Raw genomic sequence first — 23,258 nt, 5'->3', positions numbered from 1 at the left:
AGCGGGGCGGTGCACGTGACCCAACTTTTTTGGTAAGGAAGCGCCGGCACCTCGAGAGCAGAAAAACACCAGAAAACACAGAGACCATTCGATCCTGCTTCAATGGTCGACAAACGCAAGAGAGAAGCAGTGGTAATCCCAGGGCCTGCGCAGAAGGTACGTTGGATTGTTGCTACTACGCCTTGAATCACAATCTCTAACATTTGATAGGCGTCGCGGAAGGAAACAAGCGCTCCAGAGTCGCCTCGGGCTTTTGAGGATTCTGAGGTGTCGGACTTTGTTGAGGAGGACGACGATGATGATCTTCTGGAGGATGAAGGTGACGACGAGGACAATGAGGACGCTATGGATGGCGTTGAGACTGCCATGGTCCCTACTGCAGGAAAGTCGGGAAGGGATGCTCATTTCGCCCCTCCGTCGCGTGAGGAAATCCAAGGACTGCAGGAAACGAGCGAGCTCTACAAGTCCAACATCTTCAAGCTTGAGATCGATGAGCTTCTTTCTGAGGTTCGCCTGAACCTTGAGAAGATGAAGTCGGTCGAGAAGGCTCTTCACCACCTTCGCAATGTAATTGACAGCATTCCGGAAACGACAGAGACGTCGTTGCTTGCTTTTGAGGAGAACATGTCGAAGAAGCACAAGATCCAGGTTCCGTTCTGTGAACCTCGTCCTTCTGCAGACGCACAATATAAGTTCTCGTACCGCAAACCGGCAAATATCAACCTTGTTGGAAGTTATGCCCTGAAGACTGTTATCAAGCAACCGGAGGGGTTCAATGTGGATGTTGCTATCACCATGCCCAGCGAAATTTTCCAGGATAAGGATTACCTTAATCATCGCTACTTTTATAAGCGTGCCTGTTACCTTGCAAGCCTTGCTGCTGGTATTAGGAAGGCCGACAAGAAATCAGCCTTCAACATCGAGTTTGCGAACCTCAACGGAGATGTTCGACGACCAATCCTTGTTATTCGTGCCGGCGGTGATGGCAGCGAACTCGATTTCACGAAGGCCAAGTGTTGCATTCGCTTGCTTCCGGCTATTCCGGATGCTCTGTTCCCTGCCAGCAAATTGGCACCTACTCGTAACTGCGTTCGCCCGTCCAATGCTGCGACCGACTCGAAGTTGCCGCCCACGCCCACTTACAACTTTTCGGTCCTGTCAGACATGACCTTCTTTCCCCATCTCACCTTGCTCTACGCCAGGACTAAGGCTTGCGCCGCTTTCAGAGATGCTTGCACTTTAGGAAGAATCTGGCTTCGTCAACGCGGATTTGGAGGTGACATCCAAAGGGGAGGATTTGGAAGTTTCGAGTGGTCCATGTTGATGGCATTCCTGTTACAGGGTGGTGGTCCGAGAAATGCTCCGGTGCTTGCGGATGGCTACAGTTCCTACCAGTTGTTCAAGTCAACTATTCAATTCTTGGCTAAGCGGGATTTTGTCAAGGAGCCGGCTATCATGGGTAATGAGAGCGATGTGGTGGTGGAGGGAGGCAATTTCGTTGACGCGAAGCACCACCTTGACCTTTTTGGAAAAATGTCCGGCGCGTCCTTAAAGTTTCTGCGGGACGAAGCTGTGCTTTCGTTCAACCTGTTGAACGAAACCGCAGTGGACTACTTTGATGCGCTCTTTTTGAAACGCATGGATGAACCTGTCCTCAAATATGACCTGTTCTTTACGGTTCCCGTGCCTTCGGCGCACGACAAGTCGTATGATGCGACAGCCAGACTGGACTGTCCTGATTATGCTGTTCACTTCTCGCAGCGCCTGCATCGTATTCTTGCGCGTGCGTTGACGGACCGTGTCAGCCTTATTGCAATTAACGGGACTCGCGTTGATTCCTGGTCCATCGAGGCATCGCCAAAGTCGGACGCCAGTGCTGTTCAGGTTGGCCTTCTACTTGATCCCCAGGCATCTCGTCGACTTGTCGACCATGGGCCTGCCGCCGATGACAAGCAGGAAGCAGCACGTTTCCGATCTTTCTGGGGTGAGAAGTCAGAACTGAGAAGATTCAAAGACGGAAGCATCCTGGAGAGTCTTGTGTGGAGCGCGAAATCGGTGGAAGAGCGTGCGCTTGTGGTTCAGCAGATTGTCAGCTATATCGTGAAACGTCACATTGGTCAGGCCGTCGCCGATGGCATCAATTACAAGTATCTGGACTTTTCTCGCTTTATCAATGTTCCGAAGCAACTCAAGTCCTTGATCTACGAGCAGGGTGAGCCATTCGAGACCTTTCAGCCCGCCCTATTTGCCTTCGATCGCTTTGTCAAGGACCTGAACGGCATGGAAGACTTTCCTCTGAGCATCTCGACCGTGCTTCCTGCATCTGCGGCTTTGAGGTACTCTACAGTTTTGGCACCGTTGCCTCGCAAGTACTCAGAGCTTCCGCTGGTGCCCGCCGCTCTTTCTTACGTTGACGTTATCGATGTTGTAGTCCAATTTGAGAGCTCTGGCCGATGGCCCGATGATCTTCGGGCTATTCAGAAAACGAAGGTTGCGTTCCTTCTAAAGATGGCCGAGATTCTCGAGAACACCGCCGAGGGCTGTTCTGTTCGCGTGGGTTTGGAGAACGAGGATTTGGATATCGCCAATGCTGGCTTCCTTGACGTGGTGTATGACAATGGCTACGCATTCCGGGCCAGAATTCAGCACGACCGCGAGATGACGCTCTTAGAGCGTTCCCTCAAAGGCAAGGCTGTCTTTGGCAAGGACAAAGACAATTATCAAAGAGCCCTTGATCAATATCGCAGATTCTTCCTTAACACCCCCAGGCATACCTTCGCAATGCAAGCACTCTGCCAACAGCACCCATCACTGTCATCTGTCGTTCGTGTGTTGAAGCGATGGTTCAATTCGCATTTCTTGACATGTCATGTGCCCGAAGAGTTGATTGAATTGATTGCCGCAAGCTCATTCACGGAGTCCGGATCGTGGTCTACTCCAGCCAGCACTTCAACCGGTTTTGCTCGCTGCATTGCTTTCCTGGGAGGCTGGGATTGGCGTGCTGACCCCCTCATCATTGATTTCGATGGTTCTATCAGTGGAAGCATGAGGACGGACATCCTTGAGAAGATGGCTGAGCTTCGCAAGCAAGACCCCGCCATGGCTCATCATGCAATGTTTGTTGCGACTAGCTACGACCTCACGGAGAGCTTCTGGACACGCAGGCAGCCGACGAAATTGGTTGCAGCTAGGATTACCGCTTTGGCAAGAGCAACTTTGGGCCAGTTAATGCAGGCTACTGGTCCTGCACAGCGAATCTTTGCCACACCTACTTCCGACTATAATTTTCTGATTCATCTGAATGCCGAATGCAATCCGACTGCTTACAAGAGTGTTGCCGTTGATGCCAAGTCACTCCTTGCTGGCCGTACTCAGCAATACAAAAACACCGCGGCGAACTCAATCGCAGACGTTCAAGTTGGCTTTGACCCCATCTGCAGATTCCTCGAGGAAGTACAGGCGACGTATGGAGATAGTTTGTTGCTCTTTTACGACGGCTTAGGTGGATCTGTTGTGGGTGGCTTATGGAATCCCCTTGTTCTTGGAGCAAAGCCCTTCAAAGTTAACCTGGGTTTCTCTGCTGAACCCATTTCTGAAGTTGCAAAGGATAAGGTAAGACTATTCACGATTTCGTCTGCTCCCCATTGTACTTACAGTGTTATTAATTAGAAAGCCAAGTTCGTTATCAACAAAGCTGCAATCTTGGCAGAAATTCAGAGAGTGGGTGGTGACATGATTGGATCGATTGAGGAATCAAATTAGGGTATATTTATTAGCTTGGCTAATTGTGCTGTGTGCTTTGCCTGTGTGGATTAGCCAGAACTATCTGTATGCTGCAAAAGCTTCTGACCACCCTTTCCACCGGAGTGAAGAGGTTCGCGTGGGAATTGACACCTGGAAAATCTTAATGAGCACAAATTCACGCAATCATCAAGTGAAACTTACCAAGCATCACGAACTTCAAGCACCTCATAATCTCCATGTTGAGACGTGAATATAGTATAGTGATCGCTGTTTACGTCAGTGACGGTGTGTGTCTCTAGAATTCGTCGTTTGCCCTTCTTCGTTTCACTCCGAACATACGTAAACGAGAAAGGCGCTGTCCCGGTGAAGTGGAAGGTGATCTCTGCTTGGTCACCTTCATGTATATCCTCCACCACGGTCAAACCCTCACGGATTCTCAGGGATGGGAGATCATGTATAGTCTTGGAAAGCTCCACTGCCACCTTGCAATTATTCACATGGTCCGAAAGAGCAACCACAGTAAAGTTTCCCGGTCTTTCAGCAACACGAGAGAACGTCGAGGTTGAAGCAACAGCGACACGCTTCTTGCCGTCGAAGACATACTCGATATCAAATGGCGGCGTTCCCTGAAGAGCAAAACCGATTCTGTCACCCACGCAATAATCAATGCGATTATCAATCGGGACAATCGATGCTGGCTCGGTAACAGAGACCGTGACCTTCTGAGCGTGGTCCTGGCGTGATCGGATGCATCCGTTGGCGTCGCTGACCTGCGTAATCGTAATGACATGATCGCCAAGAGTAAGGGCCTCCCGTGGAACACGCAATGCGTATTCTGAGGAACGCACTGCATTCACGACGAAAGACTCGGTCTCCCCAGATCTGTCATGCTTGACGTCGAAGGTGACTGCAAAAGGCGCTTTCCCCTTGAAAGTCAGAGGTATAGTTTCGATGTTGGTTTGATCATCGATTGCGTCTTGTGAACAAAACCGATATACTTTTCCTGCCTCAGCAAAGCGTGCTTCAGGACGTGGATTGATGATCTGTTCCAAGACGAGTACTCCTTTGCCGTCTGTAACGTTTGGTGCCGATGGGGTGCTGTACCGGGCGTCGGAAATCCCCTGGACATGGTTAGCTTATGAATCAATTGCGATGCAACGGGGACCCAGCCTACCTTAAATTCGTATCTCCACGTGCCCGCACGACCAGTGTGCATCCTGATTGATGCAATCTCCTGAGGTACGGTCAATTCACGATGTTCGCGACTGAGTTCTTTACCGTCTTCGGCGGCGTGGATGATTTCGTAATCGACAGTGAACGGCGAAAGACCACGGCAGCTGATTTCGAATACGTCCTCGGCGCCTTCACAGACAGACTTACGAGTATAAACATCACCCTCACGCAATGAGCCGGCGTCCACGCCAAGGGACAAGCTCGGCCTCTCCAACCATTCCACGGCTGCATTTTTATGCGTCGTGCTAACAAAGCCAGGGCAATACCTGTCTTTCACCTCCACAATCTCGTACTCGCCTTCCTCCTCAGCTTCGATAAATCCATTAGGATCACGTATCACAGTAAGAACTGGCAAGCTCCCCAGACCGGGGACAGTGTACTTGACCTCCCAAGGAGCATCACCGGTCAACCGCACGGGAAGCTTAACCCTGGAGCCGGCAGTGGTACGAACAGCACCACCATTGAAAGCAGCCGTGGGACGTTGTCTCCGCACTTCAACAACGGCATCTCGTTCTCCGAGCATGGTTTTGCAGCCATGCGAATCCTCGATGCTAACCAGCGTTACAGTATGTGAGCCGCCCGTGAGAGGAGGTGTAGTGATCTTGTAGATAGACGTTGTAATCTCGCCGGCAGAATATTGCTGTCGTTGGCCGTCATGAATGATGTCGTAAGTCAATTTCCACTGCAAACATTCGTTAGCGATATTCTTCCACATTCCTTGAACAATATGACATACCGGTCCCATTCCGATGAGTTTAACATCAAGATCGACAGTGCCACCAATGCATGTCTGGTATTGGGACAGCCGTCCAGCATCCACGAAAGACGCGCCGGCAAGCGGGAAGACCTTTGCCTCAGTCTGGAAGGGTTTGGAATCCAATGGTACCCCGATGTAATTGTCATCATCCAGACTGAGGAACTGGTAGTCATAGTGCCCAGCTTCTTCAGGCATGAATTTCAACTGATGCCGAGATCGAGAGATCTTGACTCGATTGACTTGTACATGCTTCTTATCCTTGGTGATCCGGTAGGCAACCTCGAAAGGAGGAGCACCCATAAAAGTGAGATCGGCCGTAACTCCAATGGATCCAGCGCATTTATCCTTGATCTCCTCGAACGCGACGGAAACTGCCGGTTCCGGGGGAGTATATACCATGCACGCACTTGGCGACATCACGCGGCCCCTGCAAAACTGGCTTTTCACATCGAGCAGATAGTACACTCCGGCTCGTTGAGCCTCGACGTAATCATGTCTTCCACTCAGTTCAACCATTTGCAAGATATCGTAGTCGAGGCTTGCTGGGTCAGGTTCGCTCATGATGGAAGTCGAGTTGACATAGCCAACACGTGCTCCAACAGGAAGGTCAGAGGATTTCAGAGAAATGGGAAGACGTGCCGTTCTCCCCTTCAGAAGCTTGATCGGGCGGTCCGCATCACAGTTTCCAAAACTCAACTCAGGCCTTTCGTGGACATTGAATCTGAACGAGCGTAGGCTGTCAACATTGTCCTTTTCGTCTTGGGAGCGGCGGTCAGCCAGGTGCGAGACGACATTGCCGACAGCATCGGTGACTTCCTCAATTTCATAAGTCCATGCTCCAGAGGTGTGCAGCGTTGAGTTGAGCAAAAGGTCAGTCACAGTTGCAGAGGCCCAACTGTAGTCATCAAAGTTGTGCAATGCTACTGTATCTGAATCAGAGTTGAGAACAGGTGATTGAAAACCGGTAGAAGGGTAAATAGAATCGAATGTTGTGGTCGACCTTCGTTTCCCAATCCATTGACTGTACTTGACGGTAAGAGGCGCGACTCCTCGTACCTTCAGGGTGAGCTCATCAAAGTCTCCCGTACATCTGTCTGGTCGGTTTCGTGCACCTTCAGCAACGTGGAAGGAAGCAGTGGGGCATTCGACAACCAAAGCCGACGATTGATATAGCCTGACGTCCATCTTTGACTTGTCGATAACCCGTTCAAGCTTGTAGAGTCCTGGTTCCGCTATGTCCAACGTGATGACCTTGACTTTGGACTTTGCATTTTTGGAAGGCACACCCCTTTCAGGGACATAGTCTTCTGCGTTCGACATGATACTTTTCAGATCACGACCAGTCACGTTGAAGTAAGTCTTTTCCGATGTTTCGAGGTCGGTACGCGAGTATTGCAAGTAAATGGGTACGGTCGAGTTGAGTCTGATCGGCAGCGTTACCTCGTCGATTGACTCTCCAAGACAGAAAGCGGACGCTGCCGGATTGAGTTTTGCTGTGGATTCTGGCAGCAAATTGACAGTGTAACGTCCTAGAATGTGAGATGAATTGTAGATGATGTCGTTCACGCTCACCCTGTTCCCAGAAAGGGCAAGCTCTTTGTCATAGAAAAGACGAACGATGCCCCAGAAGATCGCGCCGAGGGGAATCTGCAATCTCATGGACACACCAAAGTCGAGCAAGCAAATGATGCAGATTTGAATGATTGTTGTTGTCTGCTGGAAACTGAGCCATGGGATTGATAACAGTGGTAAGATTGTAAGAAAGAGTCCGTCGAAGGCCATCCACTTGAACGTCCAAGCCATCCCCAGGTCACCTTCTGTGGAGGTGTATAGTGTTACTACCTCATACAACTTCCATGCCTGCAAGAGAAAGAATGCAGAGACGGCGTATAATCGCTGTGTTGGTACATCGAGAACGGACTCAGGGATGAGTGTCTTCTGTCCTGGCGGTGGCCGAGGAGCAGCCATTATCACAAGAGCAGCAGATCAATGGATCAGATCCACCTTTGTCAATTGCTTTTTGAGTTGACTTTGTCGTATTTTGTATTTTGTTCTTCAGCTGCTGCACGGAAGCATCACCGCTGCAAGGGCAAGCTGGCACACACTGAACCTTAATGTACCCGGCCGTACACAAAGGACAGACAGCATACACCCCCAATGGCTGATCCGTTGCAACTGCTGGACCGATTGGAAGCGGCGAAGAGAGACTGGAAGGGCTGGTGTACAATCGAGAGTGAACCCGTGCGCATCCCTTCTCCCTTTCGTGGCATTCACCTGACTCACGCGTGTCGCAGGCTGTCTTTACTCAGCTCGTCACCGATTTCGGCGTCAAAAACTGTCAAGTAGAGGAGGTATACTCGCTGGACGAGGAAAGCCTTGCATCGCTTGAGTGAGATTGTCCAGATCCGCATCTTGAGCATCCCACTGAACGCGTGCTGCGCAGACCTGTTCATGGCCTCATCTTCCTCTTCCGTTGGAAACAAGACCGCGATGTTCAAGCGGACTTTGCATGTCCGGAAAATGTCTGGTTTGCAAATCAGGTAATCGACAATGCATGCGCGTCCCTTGCCATTCTCAACATTGTCATGAACTGTGCCGACGTCGACATCGGTGAGAACCTGAGAAGCTTTCGGAATTTCACAAAGGACTTTACTCCACCAGTGAGTTTCCCGAACCGTTGAATGTACTGTGTCTAACTCTTGCACAGCTACGAGGCATTGCGATGGCCGAGTTCGACGCGATTCATCGCGTGCACAACACTTTCGCACGGACCACAGACATGATGGATTCCGACGCAACCCTGAAAACGTCGGCCTCGAAAAAGCGAAAAGTTGAAGAAGCTGATTCTGATGATGAGGATGGGGAGGAAGACGTGTTTCACTTCATCGCATATGTCCCTGTCGACGGTTGCCTATGGGAGCTCGATGGTCTGAAGAAGGGGCCCAACAAGATCGGAGAGTGCACGAAAGAGAACTGGACACGTCTTGCCGCACCGCGAATACAAGAACGTATTACAAAATATTCTCAAGAAGAGATACGATTCAACCTACTGGCAGTCATTCAGAATCCACTACACACCCATCTACAGAAGCAAGCCCGCAACAAGGCTCTTCTTGAGAAGACAGAGCGTCAGATATCACTGGAAGAGTCGTTGGAACAGAAGAGCCACGTCTCGGACATCACAAGTGAAGCGCCAATGGAGCCGGATTCAGTGCCTGGAGAACTGGAAGAAGACGCCGATAATCTGCGAGCCAGAATGAAGTCATTAGAGGAGACCCGAAGCCGGTTGAAGAACGAGATAAACGACACGGAAGCGCGAATCGTGGATGAAGAGACAAAGGCCACCCAGTATCAGGTGTGGATAGCGAACCTCGAGGATGTGCCTAGTGCTGACAACGGTGTAGGAATACGCAGAAAGAAGACGACATGACTACACGCCTTTCATTCGGAAGATGATTGAGAAGTTGAACGAGAACGGGATACTGCAGGCTCAGCTGGAGTGATTTGGGTTTTGTTATCTTAGAATTATTTAAGAGATCCTTTTTTCCGCGCGTACTAGGCTCAATGCGCGCTAGGCCCGGGGGATACAATTTTGCTGGTTCATCGACGGTCGGCGCTCTCGTTGTTCAGTACCACCTGTTAGTCACCGCTGGTTCTATCATATCTACAATGAGCTACGGTATGCTTCATTGAATCGATATTCATCGTGGACGCCGTGCTGACTTTGCTTGAAACAGTCGCTAAGGGAGACAAGCAGGGAGAGGAGGTTGCCCCCAAGATCCACCGGATCCGTATCACCTTGACTTCTCGCAACGTCAAGAACCTCGAGAAGGTCTGCTCTGACCTTGTGCACCGTGCCAAGGACAAGGAACTCCGCGTCAAGGGCCCCGTCCGTCTCCCCACCAAGGTCTTGAAGATCACCACCCGCAAGACCCCTTGTGGTGAGGGTTCCAAGACCTGGGACACCTACGAGATGCGCATCCACAAGCGTCTCATTGAGTATGTTCAATCTCCCTGTTATCGCAACAATGTGCTAATTGCATCTCAGCCTCCACTCTCCTTCTGAGATCGTCAAGCAGATCACCTCCATCCACATCGAGGCCGGTGTTGAGGTTGAGGTCACCATTGCCGCTTAAGCGCATCAAGCAGCTCTGTCTTCTTGGATGGTACGAATTAGTGGTCAGAAGTCTTAATTGATATTCTTTCCGTGTTCACTGCATTCTGTCAACATATCCTGTGCTCCGCGGTGCTGTTATCAATATTCGCTATCCCTATCCGTGTACCAGCATTCTTATGCTTAAATCGGACAAACAGGGCTTTATCCTGTAAGCTCCCTGGTAAAACTGCAGGTAGTATCCTTCACTAGTCTAGGACCCATTCCTCGACGTCCTCCACACCTTATATAGACGCCTATCGTAATGACAGCGGTGGCTCTACCTCCGGAACCATGCCAATAATAAACACTTGTGCTTGAAATCTCTTGAGCAGTTCTTCAGGTAAATCGCTTTCTTGCGGCGGATCCGGTGCACCCTGTTTGAGAAGGTAGATATTGCTCGTTGCACTGTTCGCGGTTGCTCCGAAGGCAGACGAGCCGGCGGCCGGTCCAAAGTTGACAAAAGGTGTAGGTGCTGTAGGTGCTGTAGGTGCCGGAGATGACGTTCCTTGCGAAGCCTGGGCGAAGGGACTCGAACTGGACTGACCGAATGGATTTGCTGGCGCAGCTGTTGATGCGGCCGACGCAAATGCCGAGGGTTGTCCAAATGCGCTCGCGGGTTGTGATGTTTGACCAAACGCTGAAGTCGAGGCAGACGTTTGACCAAATGCAGATGGTTGTCCAAAAGCCGACGGCGCAGATGTTTGCCCGAAAGCAGATGTTGGAGCGGCAGATTGTCCAAAAGCAGATGTCGAACCTGCCTGAGCTGCCTGTCCGAAAGCTGAGACCGGCTTAGAAGTCTGGCCAAAGGCACTACCAGAGTTTGGCGTGTTGGTAGAACCGAACGCAGACGCTCTACCGAACGCTGTTGGGGCAGCTGTTTGTCCGAATGCTGAAGGTGTACTCGTCTGTCCGAAGGCAGATGTGCTACTAGGTGTACCGAATGCACTGGGAGTGCTAGTCTGACCGAACGCTGATGGCGTAGCGGACGACGTACTGTATTGACCGAACGCCGACTTACCAGCTGCAGGCTGAAGATTGGTTCCACCAAAGGCGCTGGTGGTCTGGCTTTGACCGCCGAAGGCACTGGGTGTACTGGTCTGCCCGAATACAGACGTAGGCTGTGAAGGCTTGCCAAAAGCACTCGCTGTCCCAAACGCCGAACCAGAGCTCGATGACTGTCCGAACGCTGACGTGGGCTGCGACGTCTGACCAAATGTGGGATTACTCGTTCCCCCAAAAGCCGACGTTCCGCTTGTGTTGCTGAAAGCTGACGACGCAAAAGCCGACGCAGGCTTATTGGATCCGAATGCGGACGTTGCCGGCATACTTCCAAATGCCGATGAAGTCGTCGCTTGGCGGCCAAACGGCGCAGCAGGTTTCTCGCCCTTTGCTAGTCGATCCATATATTGTACAGCGCCACGAAGATCTCTCAAGACATCTTGCACTCTGGCTTGAGCTGCGTTTTCCAACTGCGTCGTACTCGAAACGTAGTTGTTGATGGTTTGAGTTTGGTTGGCTTCGTATGCTCGTAGTCTCAACTCCTCCGGACATACGTCCAATCCCTCAATTCTTTGAGTAGTGTTAGCATGTATGACAGAAATCGACCTTTGTGAAAACGCACAGATTCGGCAGATCTTTACCAGCAGTGTAGCTGGAAAGCTTCCATAATGGTCGTTCGGTGGTTAGATCCGCTCTGATAGACGGTTCACTGTTGAAACAAGCGTTAGATCCCGGCCTCAGAAGACTGAGTGATAACTCACGAGTAAGGTGGAGCCTTGCCCGGATTATTTCTAGAGCCAGGCCCAGCTGCACCAAAGCCCGGTCTTCCTCCTTGGTTGGATCTCGCAGGTTCAACGTGCTCAAAGCGGCAACGCGCACCGAATTTGCAGAAACCCGTATCTCTGTAGTTTGTACAGATGGCCATATCTCCAGTGTCTTCCTTCAATGATTCCTCCTCCTTGGTGTAGTGTTTCGTAGTTGAGCAGTTGCCGGAAAGTGCTGCTATCGATAGGCATGCACACAACGCGACGCTCGGGGTGAATGCTCCAGCACGTATACAGGTGCAGAACGACAACAATAATAGCCAGCAGCAATCGCAATGGAAGACGTAAGTTGATGGCGGGCGAGAGTGATCAGGGCTGATCTTGGAGTGCTCTAGGACGATCTCTACAACACCTACTTCGCTCTGGATCCGAACTTGACGTACTACTACCCAAAGTCTACAATCCTAGATATCCAACACAGGCGAGAGACTTTGGATGGGAAACTGTTCTTTGATCTGCTTTTAGCAGAGGTGGCAGAGCTGCCAAATGGTTAGAACACCGCAGAAATTGGTTGCTTCGAAATCAACTGACACGAGTTGAACAGCGTCAAAACTGTATCCACCAAAGAACACGGGCGAGCTGCGCGATCTTTATAACGCCATTTTAACATCAGAAAAGTTGGATCTCTTGAAGAAGCACTCATTCTTTTACTATGTTCTGAAAGACTGGAATGCCGAGACAGAGTTTGCCAGGGCAATGCTCATACCACCTCACTGGTGCCGGTTGATGGATGCGTACTGGTATCTTGATCAAATGGATTTTCCGGTAAACAATCATGCGATTCTCCCATGGAACGACACGCGTACTGATAGTTTGATAGTTTGCGCTTTTCAACCTGTCGACACCCTCTCTGAATCCCAACTTTTCCGACAAGATTGTAACGACACTTGCTGTACACGCACCTCCTGTTGTTGCGGTGACGTTTGTCCAAGTAGCGCAACCAGCTCTGGAAAACACAGATGTTATCAAGGCTTATATGTCGGCTCTCTCCCGGACTAGTGTTGAGGCGGCTTTCACGTATCAACGAACGCTTCCGCCAGATCTGAGGGAAATTCTTTTCGCAGATCTTCTTCACATGTGTCTGGAATATAAGCCCGGAGCCTCGCTTGCGCAGCTGGTTCGGCTTCCATTGGATGCGATTGAGGAAGACATCTTGACCAAGACGTACTCGCAATCAGCTTCGGAGTTGGCAAAGGAGACATTGTTAGTGTGGTGTCTGCATCGAGGGAAAACGAACGAGGCACTGGTAATGGCCAAATCAAAGTTAAAATCGGCGACTACAGGGCTTGGAGGAATGAAAGATGAGCTTGAGAGGGGGATGTACAAGTCGATGCTACAGGTGCAAAGGCAGCTGCCAGGCAACCACTGACACAAAGTACAGAGACAGCCGTCTCAAGTATCTAATTCGCAAGGATCATCGGAATGCTAGTCAATCGTACAAACTCCTCCATATTATACACTCGTTTACTGGTCAATAAACTTCTTGACGCCCTCGAGCCAGCCAACGTACTCCTTCTGCTCCTTGTACTCAATGAAGTCAGGGATGAAGAGAGCCAATTCGGTGTCAATGCCGCGCTCCTCAAGGTATCTCTCCATAATGACCTGCAACTCCTCATCGAGGTTGCTGAAGGGAGGACCCATGTAAAGACCCCGACGATCCCAGTCACTTTCGACAGTACCATCAAGAGCAAGCTTCTCGGACTTGTAGTACTGGCAGTTGTCAATAAGGAAAGCACCATCCTGAGCAACAGCGTCAATCATCAAAGCACCAGCATTGTTCTTGCTAATGGTGATGTTGCAGCGAATGGGGAAGGAATCCTCGTCCTCGAGGGCCTCGTTTGCCTCCGCAGAGCGTCCACCGGAGGTAGAGTCCGCCTCCAAAGCACCCTCAACTTCCTCATCCTCGAGGAATTCGTTCATGCTGTCCTCAGTGTTGTTGATTTCGGAAACAGAGAAGACAATCTTGATGCTCTCATTTCCGAACTGCCTGGTCATGGTAACCTCATCCGTACCAGCCTTATCGGTGATCTGGAAAGGTCCCTTCTCGATGTACTCTTGGACATGCTCAGGAGCAGTCTGGAAATCGTTCTCCTGCTCAATCTTGAGCTCGGAGGAGAGCTTGGAGCTGAGCTCCTTATCGACTGTATCCAAGTTAGCGCGAGATCCACAAAGACCGTCATTGGTACACGTACCCTCACCGGAACCAAGACGGACAGCAGACTGAGTGAAGGCCCTGCTGGTCAAGGAGGGGAGCTTGGAGACCAAAGCCGGCTTCGCAAGCTGGCGGACAGCAGGGCGAAGGGCAGCACGGCCAGCAGCACGAGCGATGTTACGGACAGCGAAGGCCATTTTGAGAGATGGATTCAAGTGCAGACTGGAATTTGGAATATATCGAAGACCGGATTCTCGAAATGTTTCTACGACAAGGACCGCGTACGCATTTACACCTGCAGCTCACGTGATAGATACCGACCGGAATACTCATAGAAAGCATTGCAGCATTGTAACCAAGAGTCTCAGAGGAGTGACCAGCTCCACTCAGGCCAGCTTCTTCGAGAAGGCCGTCTTGTTGTTTGTTACTATATTTGGGGATGTATGCATGGAAATGCGTGAGAGGCGACCCGAGCGCGCGTTGGACCAAGAGCTCTTTCCGTCCGTTCAACAACCAGTCGGCCTTTCCCCTTCCAAGATTGATGCTGGAATAAGTCTGAAGGACCATGGGAATCTCGGGCTTATTGCCGCTGCTGAAGAACATCCAAGTCAATACACATGTCAGGAACTACAAGGACCACGGTACGCGAGCAACCTATAGTCGTGTTCGGACAACGGCTGATCCATGTGTATGCAGTCGTTGGAGTTGATGCCTATGTATGGCTACACAGAGGGGCATTCGCTTGTGCTTGGGACCTGGCTTTAGGCAAGCATACCACGAAGTGAGTACGCTTCACTCTGACTTGAATGCCGTACTTATCTCGCGATAGATACGTCGACTATGCGATGCACCAGGTTAAAATGTTGCAGCATCATGGTGTAATACCGTATATCGTTTTTGACGGAGGGTATCTGCCCAGCAAAGCAAAAACCGAGAAGGAAAGGCATGCAAAGCGCCAGGAAAGTCGAAGAGCTGGCATGGAACTCTTAGCCCAAGGAAAGAAGCGACAAGCCATGGATATGTTCAAGAAATGCGTGGATATCACTCCTGAAATGGCATATCAGTTCATCCTTGCTCTCAGGAAGGAGAATGTCGATTATGTGGTGGCTCCGTATGAAGCGGACGCGCAGCTTGCATACCTCGAGAAGATAGGTTTGATTTCGGCGATCATCACTGAAGACTCAGATCTACTGGTGTTTGGCTGCAAGTGTGTGCTACTGAAAATGGATCAGTACGGCGAGTGCATCGAGATTCGACGGGAGCGATTTTCGGCGGTGACAGAAGTAAGCTTGGTGGGCTGGACTGACCAGGACTTTCGACACATGGCCATTCTTTCGGGCTGCGATTACTTAGCCAGCATTCCAGGCATGGGTCTCAAAACGGCGCATCGATTGCTTCGGAAATACAAAACCGTCGAACGAGTGCTACGGGCTGTACGAATGGAGGCTGGGTTCAAAGTGCCTGAGAACTACGACACGCAGTTCAAAATTGCCGACAAAACATTCCTACACCAATGGGTATACTGTCCTTTAGCACAGAGACTTGTAATGTGGAATGAGCCAGACTCACCTTTGACCGAAGAGACAATCGCTTTTATTGGGCGTGAGTTGGACCCGGAGACTGCACGCGCTGTTTCCTCTGGTGCTCTTAACCCCAACAGTCTGGAGCCGATAACTTTGATGGAAGGAGACAAGGAGAATGTGAAGCCGCACAAGTGGCTGACAAAGTGGTCGACACCTTCGAAGTCAAAATTGTCTCCGGGCAACAACAAATCAATTACCTCATTTTTCTCTCCCAAAGCCCAAAGCGCGGCAGCAGAGAAACCAGGAGCACCTCCACACCAAGAAAATACATCACCGACGCATGGCAAGCGTGGTCATGCCATTGGGGCCGCGAAGATCTTCAAGCAACCCGAAGGAAGACACATCAAGCGGACGAAGTCGGATGTCCAAAGCGAGCAACAGACGGCCATCAGTCCTTACTTCAACACTGCTGCTGCACCGCAGACTCCGCCATTCCAGGATATCACCAATATGTTTGGAGCCGTTGGTGAAGCTGTTGACACTCAGCAAGTTGAGCAGGTCTCTATTACTGAGAAGGGCAAGCAACATATTGAGGAGCCGTTTTCGGATGACTTTCTTACTCCTGACGAGCTCGCGAACCTCAGTGGACCGACGGTTGAGACTGTGCACACGAAACCGTCTGAAATTCGGAAGTTCACGTCAGTTTCCTCAGTTAAGGAATCCGTGGTGGTTATGCCGAATATCGAACGATCAGAGTCAACGCTCGAAGACAATGTCAAAAACGTCGCTACCGGTTGGCGCGAAAGATATGCGCGTTCTTCGCCAGTCACTGCCAATGCGAAGCCAGTCAGTGCTCTGGCTCGTATGGGCATGTCTGTCTTATCGAGGTCTAACAGCAGAAAGCCTCCGTTCCTCCTTAGGCGGAGTAGCTCCTCCATGACTTCAGTCAACGTAGGAGCTCAGTCACAATCGCAGTCTGATTCGCAGTCGTCAAGTTTGTTTGACGGCTCGTCTCAGATTTCACAAATTTCAGATACCACAGTGAGCACATCTAGCCTCGAACAGTACAGATATAAGGGTTGACCTGTACGGCGGATCACTCAGGTTTAATACATGCAGGTTAATGGTTATGGGGTTGCGGCGTTATTTTATCATTACAATTAATTGGGGTCGGGAAGAGGAGAGTAGAGTATACACCTGGGCAACCAGTCATACAATGCGCTGTATTATCAATAAAGCAAGTCTATGTCGCAGGACTCCTGAATCGAAACAAACCCCCCTAAACGACTGCACTCGTTCAAACCTCAACGTTGTACGTCCAGCGTTCTTCCTTAAGGCCCTTCGCAGTGTCTGAGAGCAGCACCTCCTTCCTCGTGTTCACATAAACAGTCTTATCCAAGATATTCTGCTTCAACGTCGACAATTCCTTCGGGTCGATGGGCTGTTCACAGAGGTGACTGAGGTTCTCAACAGCCATTTCCAAATCCCTCTGATTGTCCTCGAAGATCTCGGTAACATTGTTCCTCTGCAAGTAGAAGGCGAATGCGTACGTCCACTTCAACGTCTGTCTTGCCTGAACAAGAACATCCACAGCCGCCTTCAAGAACTGCACTTCAATCCAAGACAACTCCGAGTTCGCTTGCAACTGAGCCATCTTCTTCTCGGTCCGGTTATACAGTTCACGATCGAGCTTCGCAGACTGTTCGTGATTCGCAAAACGATTGTAGTAATGGAGATAGCGTTCCAAAGAAGCACGAGACTTCGCTTGAGCATCTCGTGCATTGATACTGTTTTTCTCCTCATATCGATTGCAGTTGTACCAGCTCGTACCATGCTCGGCCCAAGGCCCCATGCACACCCAGCAGAATTCATACTTGCACTTCCGGCAAGTCATGTGGTTGCATCCACCGTTCTTCTCGATCGTCGACTGACATTTCAGACATTCCTTGGTATTTGCCGAAAGCCAATTCGCAGTTTCCGAGTCATCCTCGCATTTCTTCAGCCATCTTTTTACCAATGCGCACATGCAGGGTTGATGGTCGGCTAGCGAACAACCGAAGCAAAACTCATGGCCGGCGGCGCAGGTAACGGTCGGAACAACGGTTTGAAGTTGCTTCAGAGACGCAGCGCACTCGACCGCGTTCTCACAATTTGGTGCAGGACACCACTTGATGTGTTCATTGTCGTCCACATAGGTACGGTCGAGGAGCGTAACGTAACGTTGATAAACATCATCCCGAACGATGAGTTTCACAGTCTTCTCATCCATGACCACGTTGCACTTTTCTCCCGGGCATTGAATCTTCCGCGATTCCCCCTCATCCTTGATCTTCTGCGTCAAGTAATATTCGTAGCAATCCTTGCAGAACCGATGCTGACACGGAAGAGCATAAGTATCCATGCCCTCATCGTCGTTGCAGCAGATATCACACATAAAGCCTGGGACAACTTCCAGCTTGGGCGGCGCGGAGTCTTCCGTTGTGATACCGGCAGCTTTGACAGCACTATCGGGATCATCCATATATCGTTCCAGAAGCTTTTCCCTGTTCCACTTGAAATGACGTAAGAGAGTCGCAACTTGTTCGTCAGGAAGGCCGAGAACTGCGGATACTTGCTGCACCCGCACCGTCTGCACTCTGCGAATGTCGTCGACTGAGAGCGACTTGTGTTCCACTTCGTACGGTTTCAACTTGTCTTTCTCGGCAATGACAGCACCAAAGTCGTCTACATCGCTGAACACTATAAAATCGGAATTAGTCATCAACATTGACCAGCATATATGGACGAGGAAGACTCACCTTCATCCATGCTATCATCGAATTCAATATCGGACATGTCATCTTCCAGCATGAAATCGTCCTCTGAGGACATTTCAGACTGTTTTGTACGCTTGATTTGAGGCCTGGCCCCTTCACTGGAGCCGCTGTTTGAACGCTTCTGAGGAATGAGGGGCAACGAGGTTGCCTTGACGTCGACAACGGACGGCTAGGGATGTGCAAGAGTACTCTGACTGCTGATAGAGGAATCTCTTGCTGGGTGACTGGGGTATATGCTGACGGGTCCGGGCCGTAGAGGGATGAATGCTGTTGGTCGTGGTGGAGTGGCGGATTGTACGACAAGACGTATCCATGTATGTGCATGGCCTTACATAATCCGGCCTTAATACAGGATGGGTAAGAAAGTTAATCTTTAATTGTCTATATCTTTCGTGTCGACCTACTCATCATCACTGCTGTCTTCTTCCTCACTGGCCTCCACCAAGTATTGCACGAATCTCACCGCTGCTTCTCTCAGCTTGCCCATCTCAGGAATTGCCTCGGATCCCTTGCTCTGCGGGTTGGCAAACCAAGCAAGGATACCATCCTCATCCAAAACGTCCTCGTCGTAGAGATATCTCAAAGCAAATGTCCAGAACCTAGCGAAATCAGGCTTCTTGGCACACATGCTTTGCAAGCTCAAAATTACATCCACCTGATCTGCCTGGCCAGATGTCATACGGCCGAGAAGAGACGCCCATCGACCAATTACGTCCTGAACAGCCTTTTGTACCACAACGCCAGCCTGCACCTTTTTCAAGATGAGACCTAAAAATGCATTGATGATAGACGCTCGTACTTCGTGGTAGGAAACATTGGCGGCCATCCTAAGAGTATTGATCTCGAGGGCGGCAATATCGACGGGATGATCGTCCTCGAATGCACGATCCAGGGAAGCCTGCGCCTCCTTGTAGTAATCCGCGTGCTCCTCAGAGGCATCCGATGTTGCAGACATGGTTGTTGCCGTAGAGAGACGTCGCTGTCCCGGTCCTGGCGTGTAATCATCTTCCGACGAAGCAATTGACGACACAGACGTATCCGACAGGTTGAGATGCTGCATGTTGTATACCAGCCTCGATGCTTCAACATTTCCAGCCTCATCCTCGTCTTCGATGTCCGACTCTGCCTCCTCGTATGCATAGCCCTCTCCATCAGTACCTACTACCCGAGGGTCGCTACTGATCTCCTCGTCCTCGTCCTCCTCATCGATGTACCTGGTCAGTCGAGTTGCACCGGCGACAGTAACGCCATCCGCAACACGAACACCATAGGAAATAATAGCGCCTGCCTCCACCTTACAGTTCTCACCCAAAATAGCTCCATTCGCGATAATCGCCTTTTCCACCACTGTTCCCTTTCCAATCGTCACATCGTCCCAAATGTAGGCTCCGTCGATCTTCACATTGTCTCCAATCGTACACCTCCGTCCAATTGTACTACTCTCAATCACCGCTCCATGTCCAATTCGCGTATCAGCGCCAATCACCACCCTTTCCTTGATCTTACACGATCGTGCCAGCACGACGTCAGCTTCCTTGTAGATATGGCCACGGCTGTACTGGTAGGTCTGGTCGCTCATGAGGTTGCTGTCGGGAACCATGGGATATGTCCATCTTGACAGCGTATCCTTGCTAATTGCATCGTACGTCTGGAGGTTGCGAACACGGGCAGAATAATCCTTCTCCGCAACGTGGCAGTGGATCTTCTTTCCGAGGAGGTCGGAGGTCAGAATTCCGTGTACGAAGTCTTGACGCATCTCCTGGTAATCGAAGTTTTCGGTGAAGAGAAGAGGAACATCGGGAGAGCAGATGTCAATCTGACAGTCGATCAAGTCATTGCGCAGCTCAACCTCGGGGTGATCCGCAAAGATCTCCACGTTCATCGCAACATTAGTTTTCCGGGGAAACTGCTGAACGGGTTCCCAGTGTACACACTCATGCGTATTCGAATCCAACACGAAAACCGAACTCTCCGCTCTTGCCCTCGTTCGGTGCGTCGGGCTAGCTTCTCTAACAACCATCGTCATGATAGCATCCTTATCCGCCTCCCTCCGCGCACGGTGTTCTTTCAGAATATCGTCCAAGGGGATGTTAGTGACGACATCACCACTGACCAACACGAAGTCCGACGTGATCAACTGCTTCGCATCGAGTTCTCGAAGAGCGTCACCAACGGACATAGACTCCGGGCTCACAATGGTATGAACAGTGAAAGGAGAAGACGATAACGCCCATTTCGAGTTCTTGATATAATCCTTGACCTGTTGCGCATGGGAGCTGAGGAAAACGTAGACCTCATGGACACCAGCCAAAGCAAGAAACTCGAATGTGTACTCGATCAGAGGCGTGTTCGCTAGAGGAAGAAGACACCGAGGCTTCTCGAGGGTCAATGGTCGAAATCGGTTGTTGTAAGAATCACTAAGGACGATAGCCTGTGGTCAAGATCAGCCAAAGCGCTTCATGAGGACCGAAGACGAGGTAGCAAACCTGCAAAATATGTTCCGCCTGTTCGGTTTGAGGCTTCGAGCCAGACTTTGGAGGAGCCATGGGAACTGTCGTGAAAGAACGTCGGCGTTCACTTTTTTGACTGCGACTTTACGTTGCGCGCTGCAGCTGCAGTTCGATGCGTCTCGTCGCCAGTGCATCTCAACACAACACAGAACGAACGCATGAAGGAGTTGTATAAATGATGGAACACCTACTCCATCTGCGTCTGTCAAGAGCTCTGTGCAGATAGTGATAAACTCTGGCCTAAGGTATCATGGCCAGAGGAGCTCACATTTGCGCAGGAGATGGCTATGTTGTCCACTGCAGAGGTGGAGATTGGGGAATTGGAGCAGCTACCGTGGACGCAGTCCTCGCTCTCATTGTGGCATGGTCCGTTTCAGGATTAGAAACTGACTGAACTATCTCCCTTCCAATCTCTGTCTGTTGAGGAAGACTTCCCCGGCAAGACCGGCCACATTATGAACGCCGCACACTCAATCCAATCCCTCGCATGACTCCCAAACCGCACGGGCGAGGAAGACCAGATCTTAGCTGTTGGTGGACATCCCAATGTTTATTATGAGCCGACGTCGGTGCTTGAGATATTGTGAACTTGTCCATTGCAACAGCAATCCCTAGCTGCTAGGCATCTTCTCATATCTTACTTCCATCACTGGATTACTAATAATACATACTCCACGTCTCTTGACCCACTTACGGTCACATTTAGGTCTTGCCAGTAGGCTCCTCACGGTTAACATACTCCTTCGAATTCAACTCCAGGAACTCAATGGCCATCTCGATGCACCCCTTCAGAATCCCTCCTAGGCATCAAGCTCGTACCTAGAGCTATTCTTCTCGAACTTCTCGACATACAAGTGGATAGTGGCACCACTCAATCCAGTACCAGAAAGACGAACGACAATACGCAATCCCTTCTCGAAACGGATGTAGTGATCCTGGTGGTGGGAAGAGAAATTATCAGTGACGGATCGAACTCGCGAGTTTGGGCCGCAGCGGCAATTGAGGTCTCGGAGACGAAGGTAGACAAGTGGTATTATTGTATAACGGAGATGACTAAGAAGAATAGAGCTGATAACTCCCGATAAACGCCCTATAGTGATGCTATGCGATACTTTTCACTGCAATGTAACTGAGATGCTCAAAGATGGAAATAACGAAACGGACCCAACCCTCAACGGCCCATAGTAAATGATTGCAAGGATGCCATGCTGCCCTTGTGAGATGCATAGAGGCTCTTGGCTCTGACAGGCTCAGGCATGGCCGGCAAACCAGGCACTCCACTGATCCCCAAACCGATCAATCCACCCATCCTGCAAGCGTCCGGGCTTGGCCTGAACCAGGTAGGTCCAAACTTCTCTCCTCCTTCACCAAAGGCAGGCTTCGGGCTAGGTGCTGATTCAATCATCAGGGGCTCTGCAACGGTAACACGAGCCGGCGAAACAGGTGTAGTGTAGGGAACGTCCCATAGAGTGGACGCGGTGGATGACCACGACCCGCGAATGGAGGGCGAGCTGGCACATGGCGAGGGCATCTCGGGTACAGGACCAGTCCTTTCTGCACGACCCTGGTAGACTGGTCCGGCTCCCGAACAAAGTGGGAAGGTTGACGATTTGGGTGGCATGATGGGTCTCCTCCTGCTCGAAGGACCCAGCATGATATCGTCAATTGCCTTCTCCAGAGGGACATCTGCAGCCCCCGTTTGAAGAATGCTCTTCCTCTTCGCGAGCTTTTCGGCAGAGACAGCAGCGGCCAAGCGTTTCTGAGCTTTGGTTTGAGGGGAGCACGGAGGAGTGAGGAAGGTCTGGTGGGCGAAGCGGGCAGTCCGAGGAGGTGTGGTAGCTAGGCCGACGGAGCGAGCGCTCAGGAGGTGAGTTGGAGAAGGCAAAGGCGCACTCTTCAGCGAGAACGCAATGCGCGTAGGGGAAGTGACAGTCAGCATAACGGTGTTTTTGGTGTTGTCGGAGTGAGGATCCTTGGAAGGAGCGATGGTAGAGACGACATGGAGAGGACTGGGAGCAGCAGCCCTTTTGGTTGAAGTCGAAGAAGCGAATGACATAACGATCGAAACTGTAGTACGACAGTCAAAGGAAGCAGCTTGAGGGCTTCAAGAGCAGAGCAGAACGAAACGGAAAAAGGAGAAGAGAAACACGATTGCGGAAGTGGTGATCATGAATCCGCCAACCGAGATTGTAACGTCATGGTCGTCTACGCTGTCACATTGAGGCCCCAACCTCTGTAACGGATGGCTTATCGTTTGATTTCCATTGGGTGTTTCAACGTTGGTGGTCATACGTACAAAGGCGACCCGCAGCTCGAACGTTAGAGCTACCACCCGCAGGTAAATTATAGACGCTCCCAAGAAAAGCAACGGCCCGAGAACAAACTTGATTGCGGTACGGTTTGCAAGTTGATTTCATTAAGAACGACTGATCATTGTAAACGGTTGAAAAACAAGAAAACCCCTATCGCCACGCCATTTGAATCCTTAAATTCCCATGTGAATCCCGAAAGTAACTCCTGAGCGAACATACACGCACCCTTCCG

General features: G+C 50.7%; 10 protein-coding genes across 10 annotated transcripts; 5 read left to right on the top strand and 5 right to left on the bottom strand.

Moving 5' to 3' along the window:
* The first annotated feature begins 60 nt into the window (after positions 1-60).
* SAICODRAFT_95627 (Nrap protein) lies at positions 61-3,811 on the top strand. Its single transcript, XM_019171992.1, has 3 exons — positions 61-156; positions 211-3,612; positions 3,670-3,811. The coding sequence occupies exons 1-3, from the start codon at positions 103-105 to the stop codon at positions 3,760-3,762; spliced, it is 3,549 nt and encodes a 1,182-aa protein (XP_019022563.1). The 5' UTR covers positions 61-102; the 3' UTR covers positions 3,763-3,811.
* Positions 3,772-7,666, bottom strand: SAICODRAFT_83438 (nucleoporin Pom152). Its single transcript, XM_019171322.1, has 4 exons — positions 5,714-7,666; positions 4,919-5,659; positions 3,946-4,865; positions 3,772-3,894 (listed from the first exon to the last, which is right to left on the bottom strand). The coding sequence occupies exons 1-4, from the start codon at positions 7,535-7,537 to the stop codon at positions 3,813-3,815; spliced, it is 3,567 nt and encodes a 1,188-aa protein (XP_019022562.1). The 5' UTR covers positions 7,538-7,666; the 3' UTR covers positions 3,772-3,812.
* A 225-nt stretch (positions 7,667-7,891) lies between these two features.
* SAICODRAFT_9098 (uncharacterized protein) lies at positions 7,892-9,237 on the top strand (the record flags this gene model as incomplete). Its single annotated transcript, XM_019171728.1, has 5 exons — positions 7,892-7,975; positions 8,029-8,123; positions 8,178-8,394; positions 8,442-9,089; positions 9,139-9,237. The coding sequence occupies 5 exons, from the start codon at positions 7,892-7,894 to the stop codon at positions 9,235-9,237; spliced, it is 1,143 nt and encodes a 380-aa protein (XP_019022561.1).
* A 141-nt stretch (positions 9,238-9,378) lies between these two features.
* SAICODRAFT_95619 (ribosomal protein rps20) lies at positions 9,379-9,870 on the top strand (the record flags this gene model as incomplete). Its single annotated transcript, XM_019171991.1, has 3 exons — positions 9,379-9,413; positions 9,472-9,733; positions 9,783-9,870. The coding sequence occupies exons 1-3, from the start codon at positions 9,404-9,406 to the stop codon at positions 9,868-9,870; spliced, it is 360 nt and encodes a 119-aa protein (XP_019022560.1). The 5' UTR covers positions 9,379-9,403.
* A 2,118-nt stretch (positions 9,871-11,988) lies between these two features.
* SAICODRAFT_26863 (uncharacterized protein) lies at positions 11,989-13,082 on the top strand (the record flags this gene model as incomplete). Its single annotated transcript, XM_019166983.1, has 4 exons — positions 11,989-11,997; positions 12,049-12,202; positions 12,258-12,478; positions 12,534-13,082. The coding sequence occupies 4 exons, from the start codon at positions 11,989-11,991 to the stop codon at positions 13,080-13,082; spliced, it is 933 nt and encodes a 310-aa protein (XP_019022559.1).
* An 85-nt stretch (positions 13,083-13,167) lies between these two features.
* SAICODRAFT_95612 (mitochondrial glyco protein) lies at positions 13,168-14,115 on the bottom strand. Its single transcript, XM_019171990.1, has 2 exons — positions 13,906-14,115; positions 13,168-13,854 (listed from the first exon to the last, which is right to left on the bottom strand). Exons 1-2 carry the CDS (start codon positions 14,060-14,062, stop codon positions 13,178-13,180), a joined length of 834 nt encoding a protein of 277 aa, XP_019022558.1. The 5' UTR covers positions 14,063-14,115; the 3' UTR covers positions 13,168-13,177.
* Positions 14,116-14,430: 315 nt separating this feature from the next.
* Positions 14,431-16,471, top strand: SAICODRAFT_26861 (PIN domain-like protein; the record flags this gene model as incomplete). Its single annotated transcript, XM_019166982.1, has 3 exons — positions 14,431-14,506; positions 14,562-14,646; positions 14,695-16,471. 3 exons carry the CDS (start codon positions 14,431-14,433, stop codon positions 16,469-16,471), a joined length of 1,938 nt encoding a protein of 645 aa, XP_019022557.1.
* A 214-nt stretch (positions 16,472-16,685) lies between these two features.
* On the bottom strand, positions 16,686-18,487 carry SAICODRAFT_95611 (uncharacterized protein; the record flags this gene model as incomplete). The annotated part of the gene is made up of 2 exons (XM_019171989.1): positions 18,187-18,487; positions 16,686-18,127 (listed from the first exon to the last, which is right to left on the bottom strand). Exons 1-2 carry the CDS (start codon positions 18,257-18,259, stop codon positions 16,686-16,688), a joined length of 1,515 nt encoding a protein of 504 aa, XP_019022556.1. The 5' UTR covers positions 18,260-18,487.
* Positions 18,488-18,604: 117 nt separating this feature from the next.
* SAICODRAFT_26859 (putative translation initiation factor eIF-2B subunit epsilon) lies at positions 18,605-20,750 on the bottom strand (the record flags this gene model as incomplete). Its single annotated transcript, XM_019166981.1, has 2 exons — positions 18,605-20,635; positions 20,691-20,750. The coding sequence occupies 2 exons, from the start codon at positions 20,748-20,750 to the stop codon at positions 18,605-18,607; spliced, it is 2,091 nt and encodes a 696-aa protein (XP_019022555.1).
* A 1,135-nt stretch (positions 20,751-21,885) lies between these two features.
* Positions 21,886-22,770, bottom strand: SAICODRAFT_9090 (uncharacterized protein; the record flags this gene model as incomplete). The annotated part of the gene is made up of 1 exon (XM_019171722.1): positions 21,886-22,770. One exon carries the CDS (start codon positions 22,768-22,770, stop codon positions 21,886-21,888), a length of 885 nt encoding a protein of 294 aa, XP_019022554.1.
* Positions 22,771-23,258: the final 488 nt, after the last annotated feature.

This window comes from Saitoella complicata, assembly GCF_001661265.1.
Source record: "Saitoella complicata NRRL Y-17804 unplaced genomic scaffold SAICOscaffold_20, whole genome shotgun sequence".
Lineage (NCBI taxonomy): Eukaryota > Fungi > Ascomycota > Saitoellomycetes > Saitoellales > Saitoellaceae > Saitoella > Saitoella complicata.
Note: the sequence above shows the minus strand (reverse complement) of the source record. Positions and strands in the feature narration are given on the sequence as shown.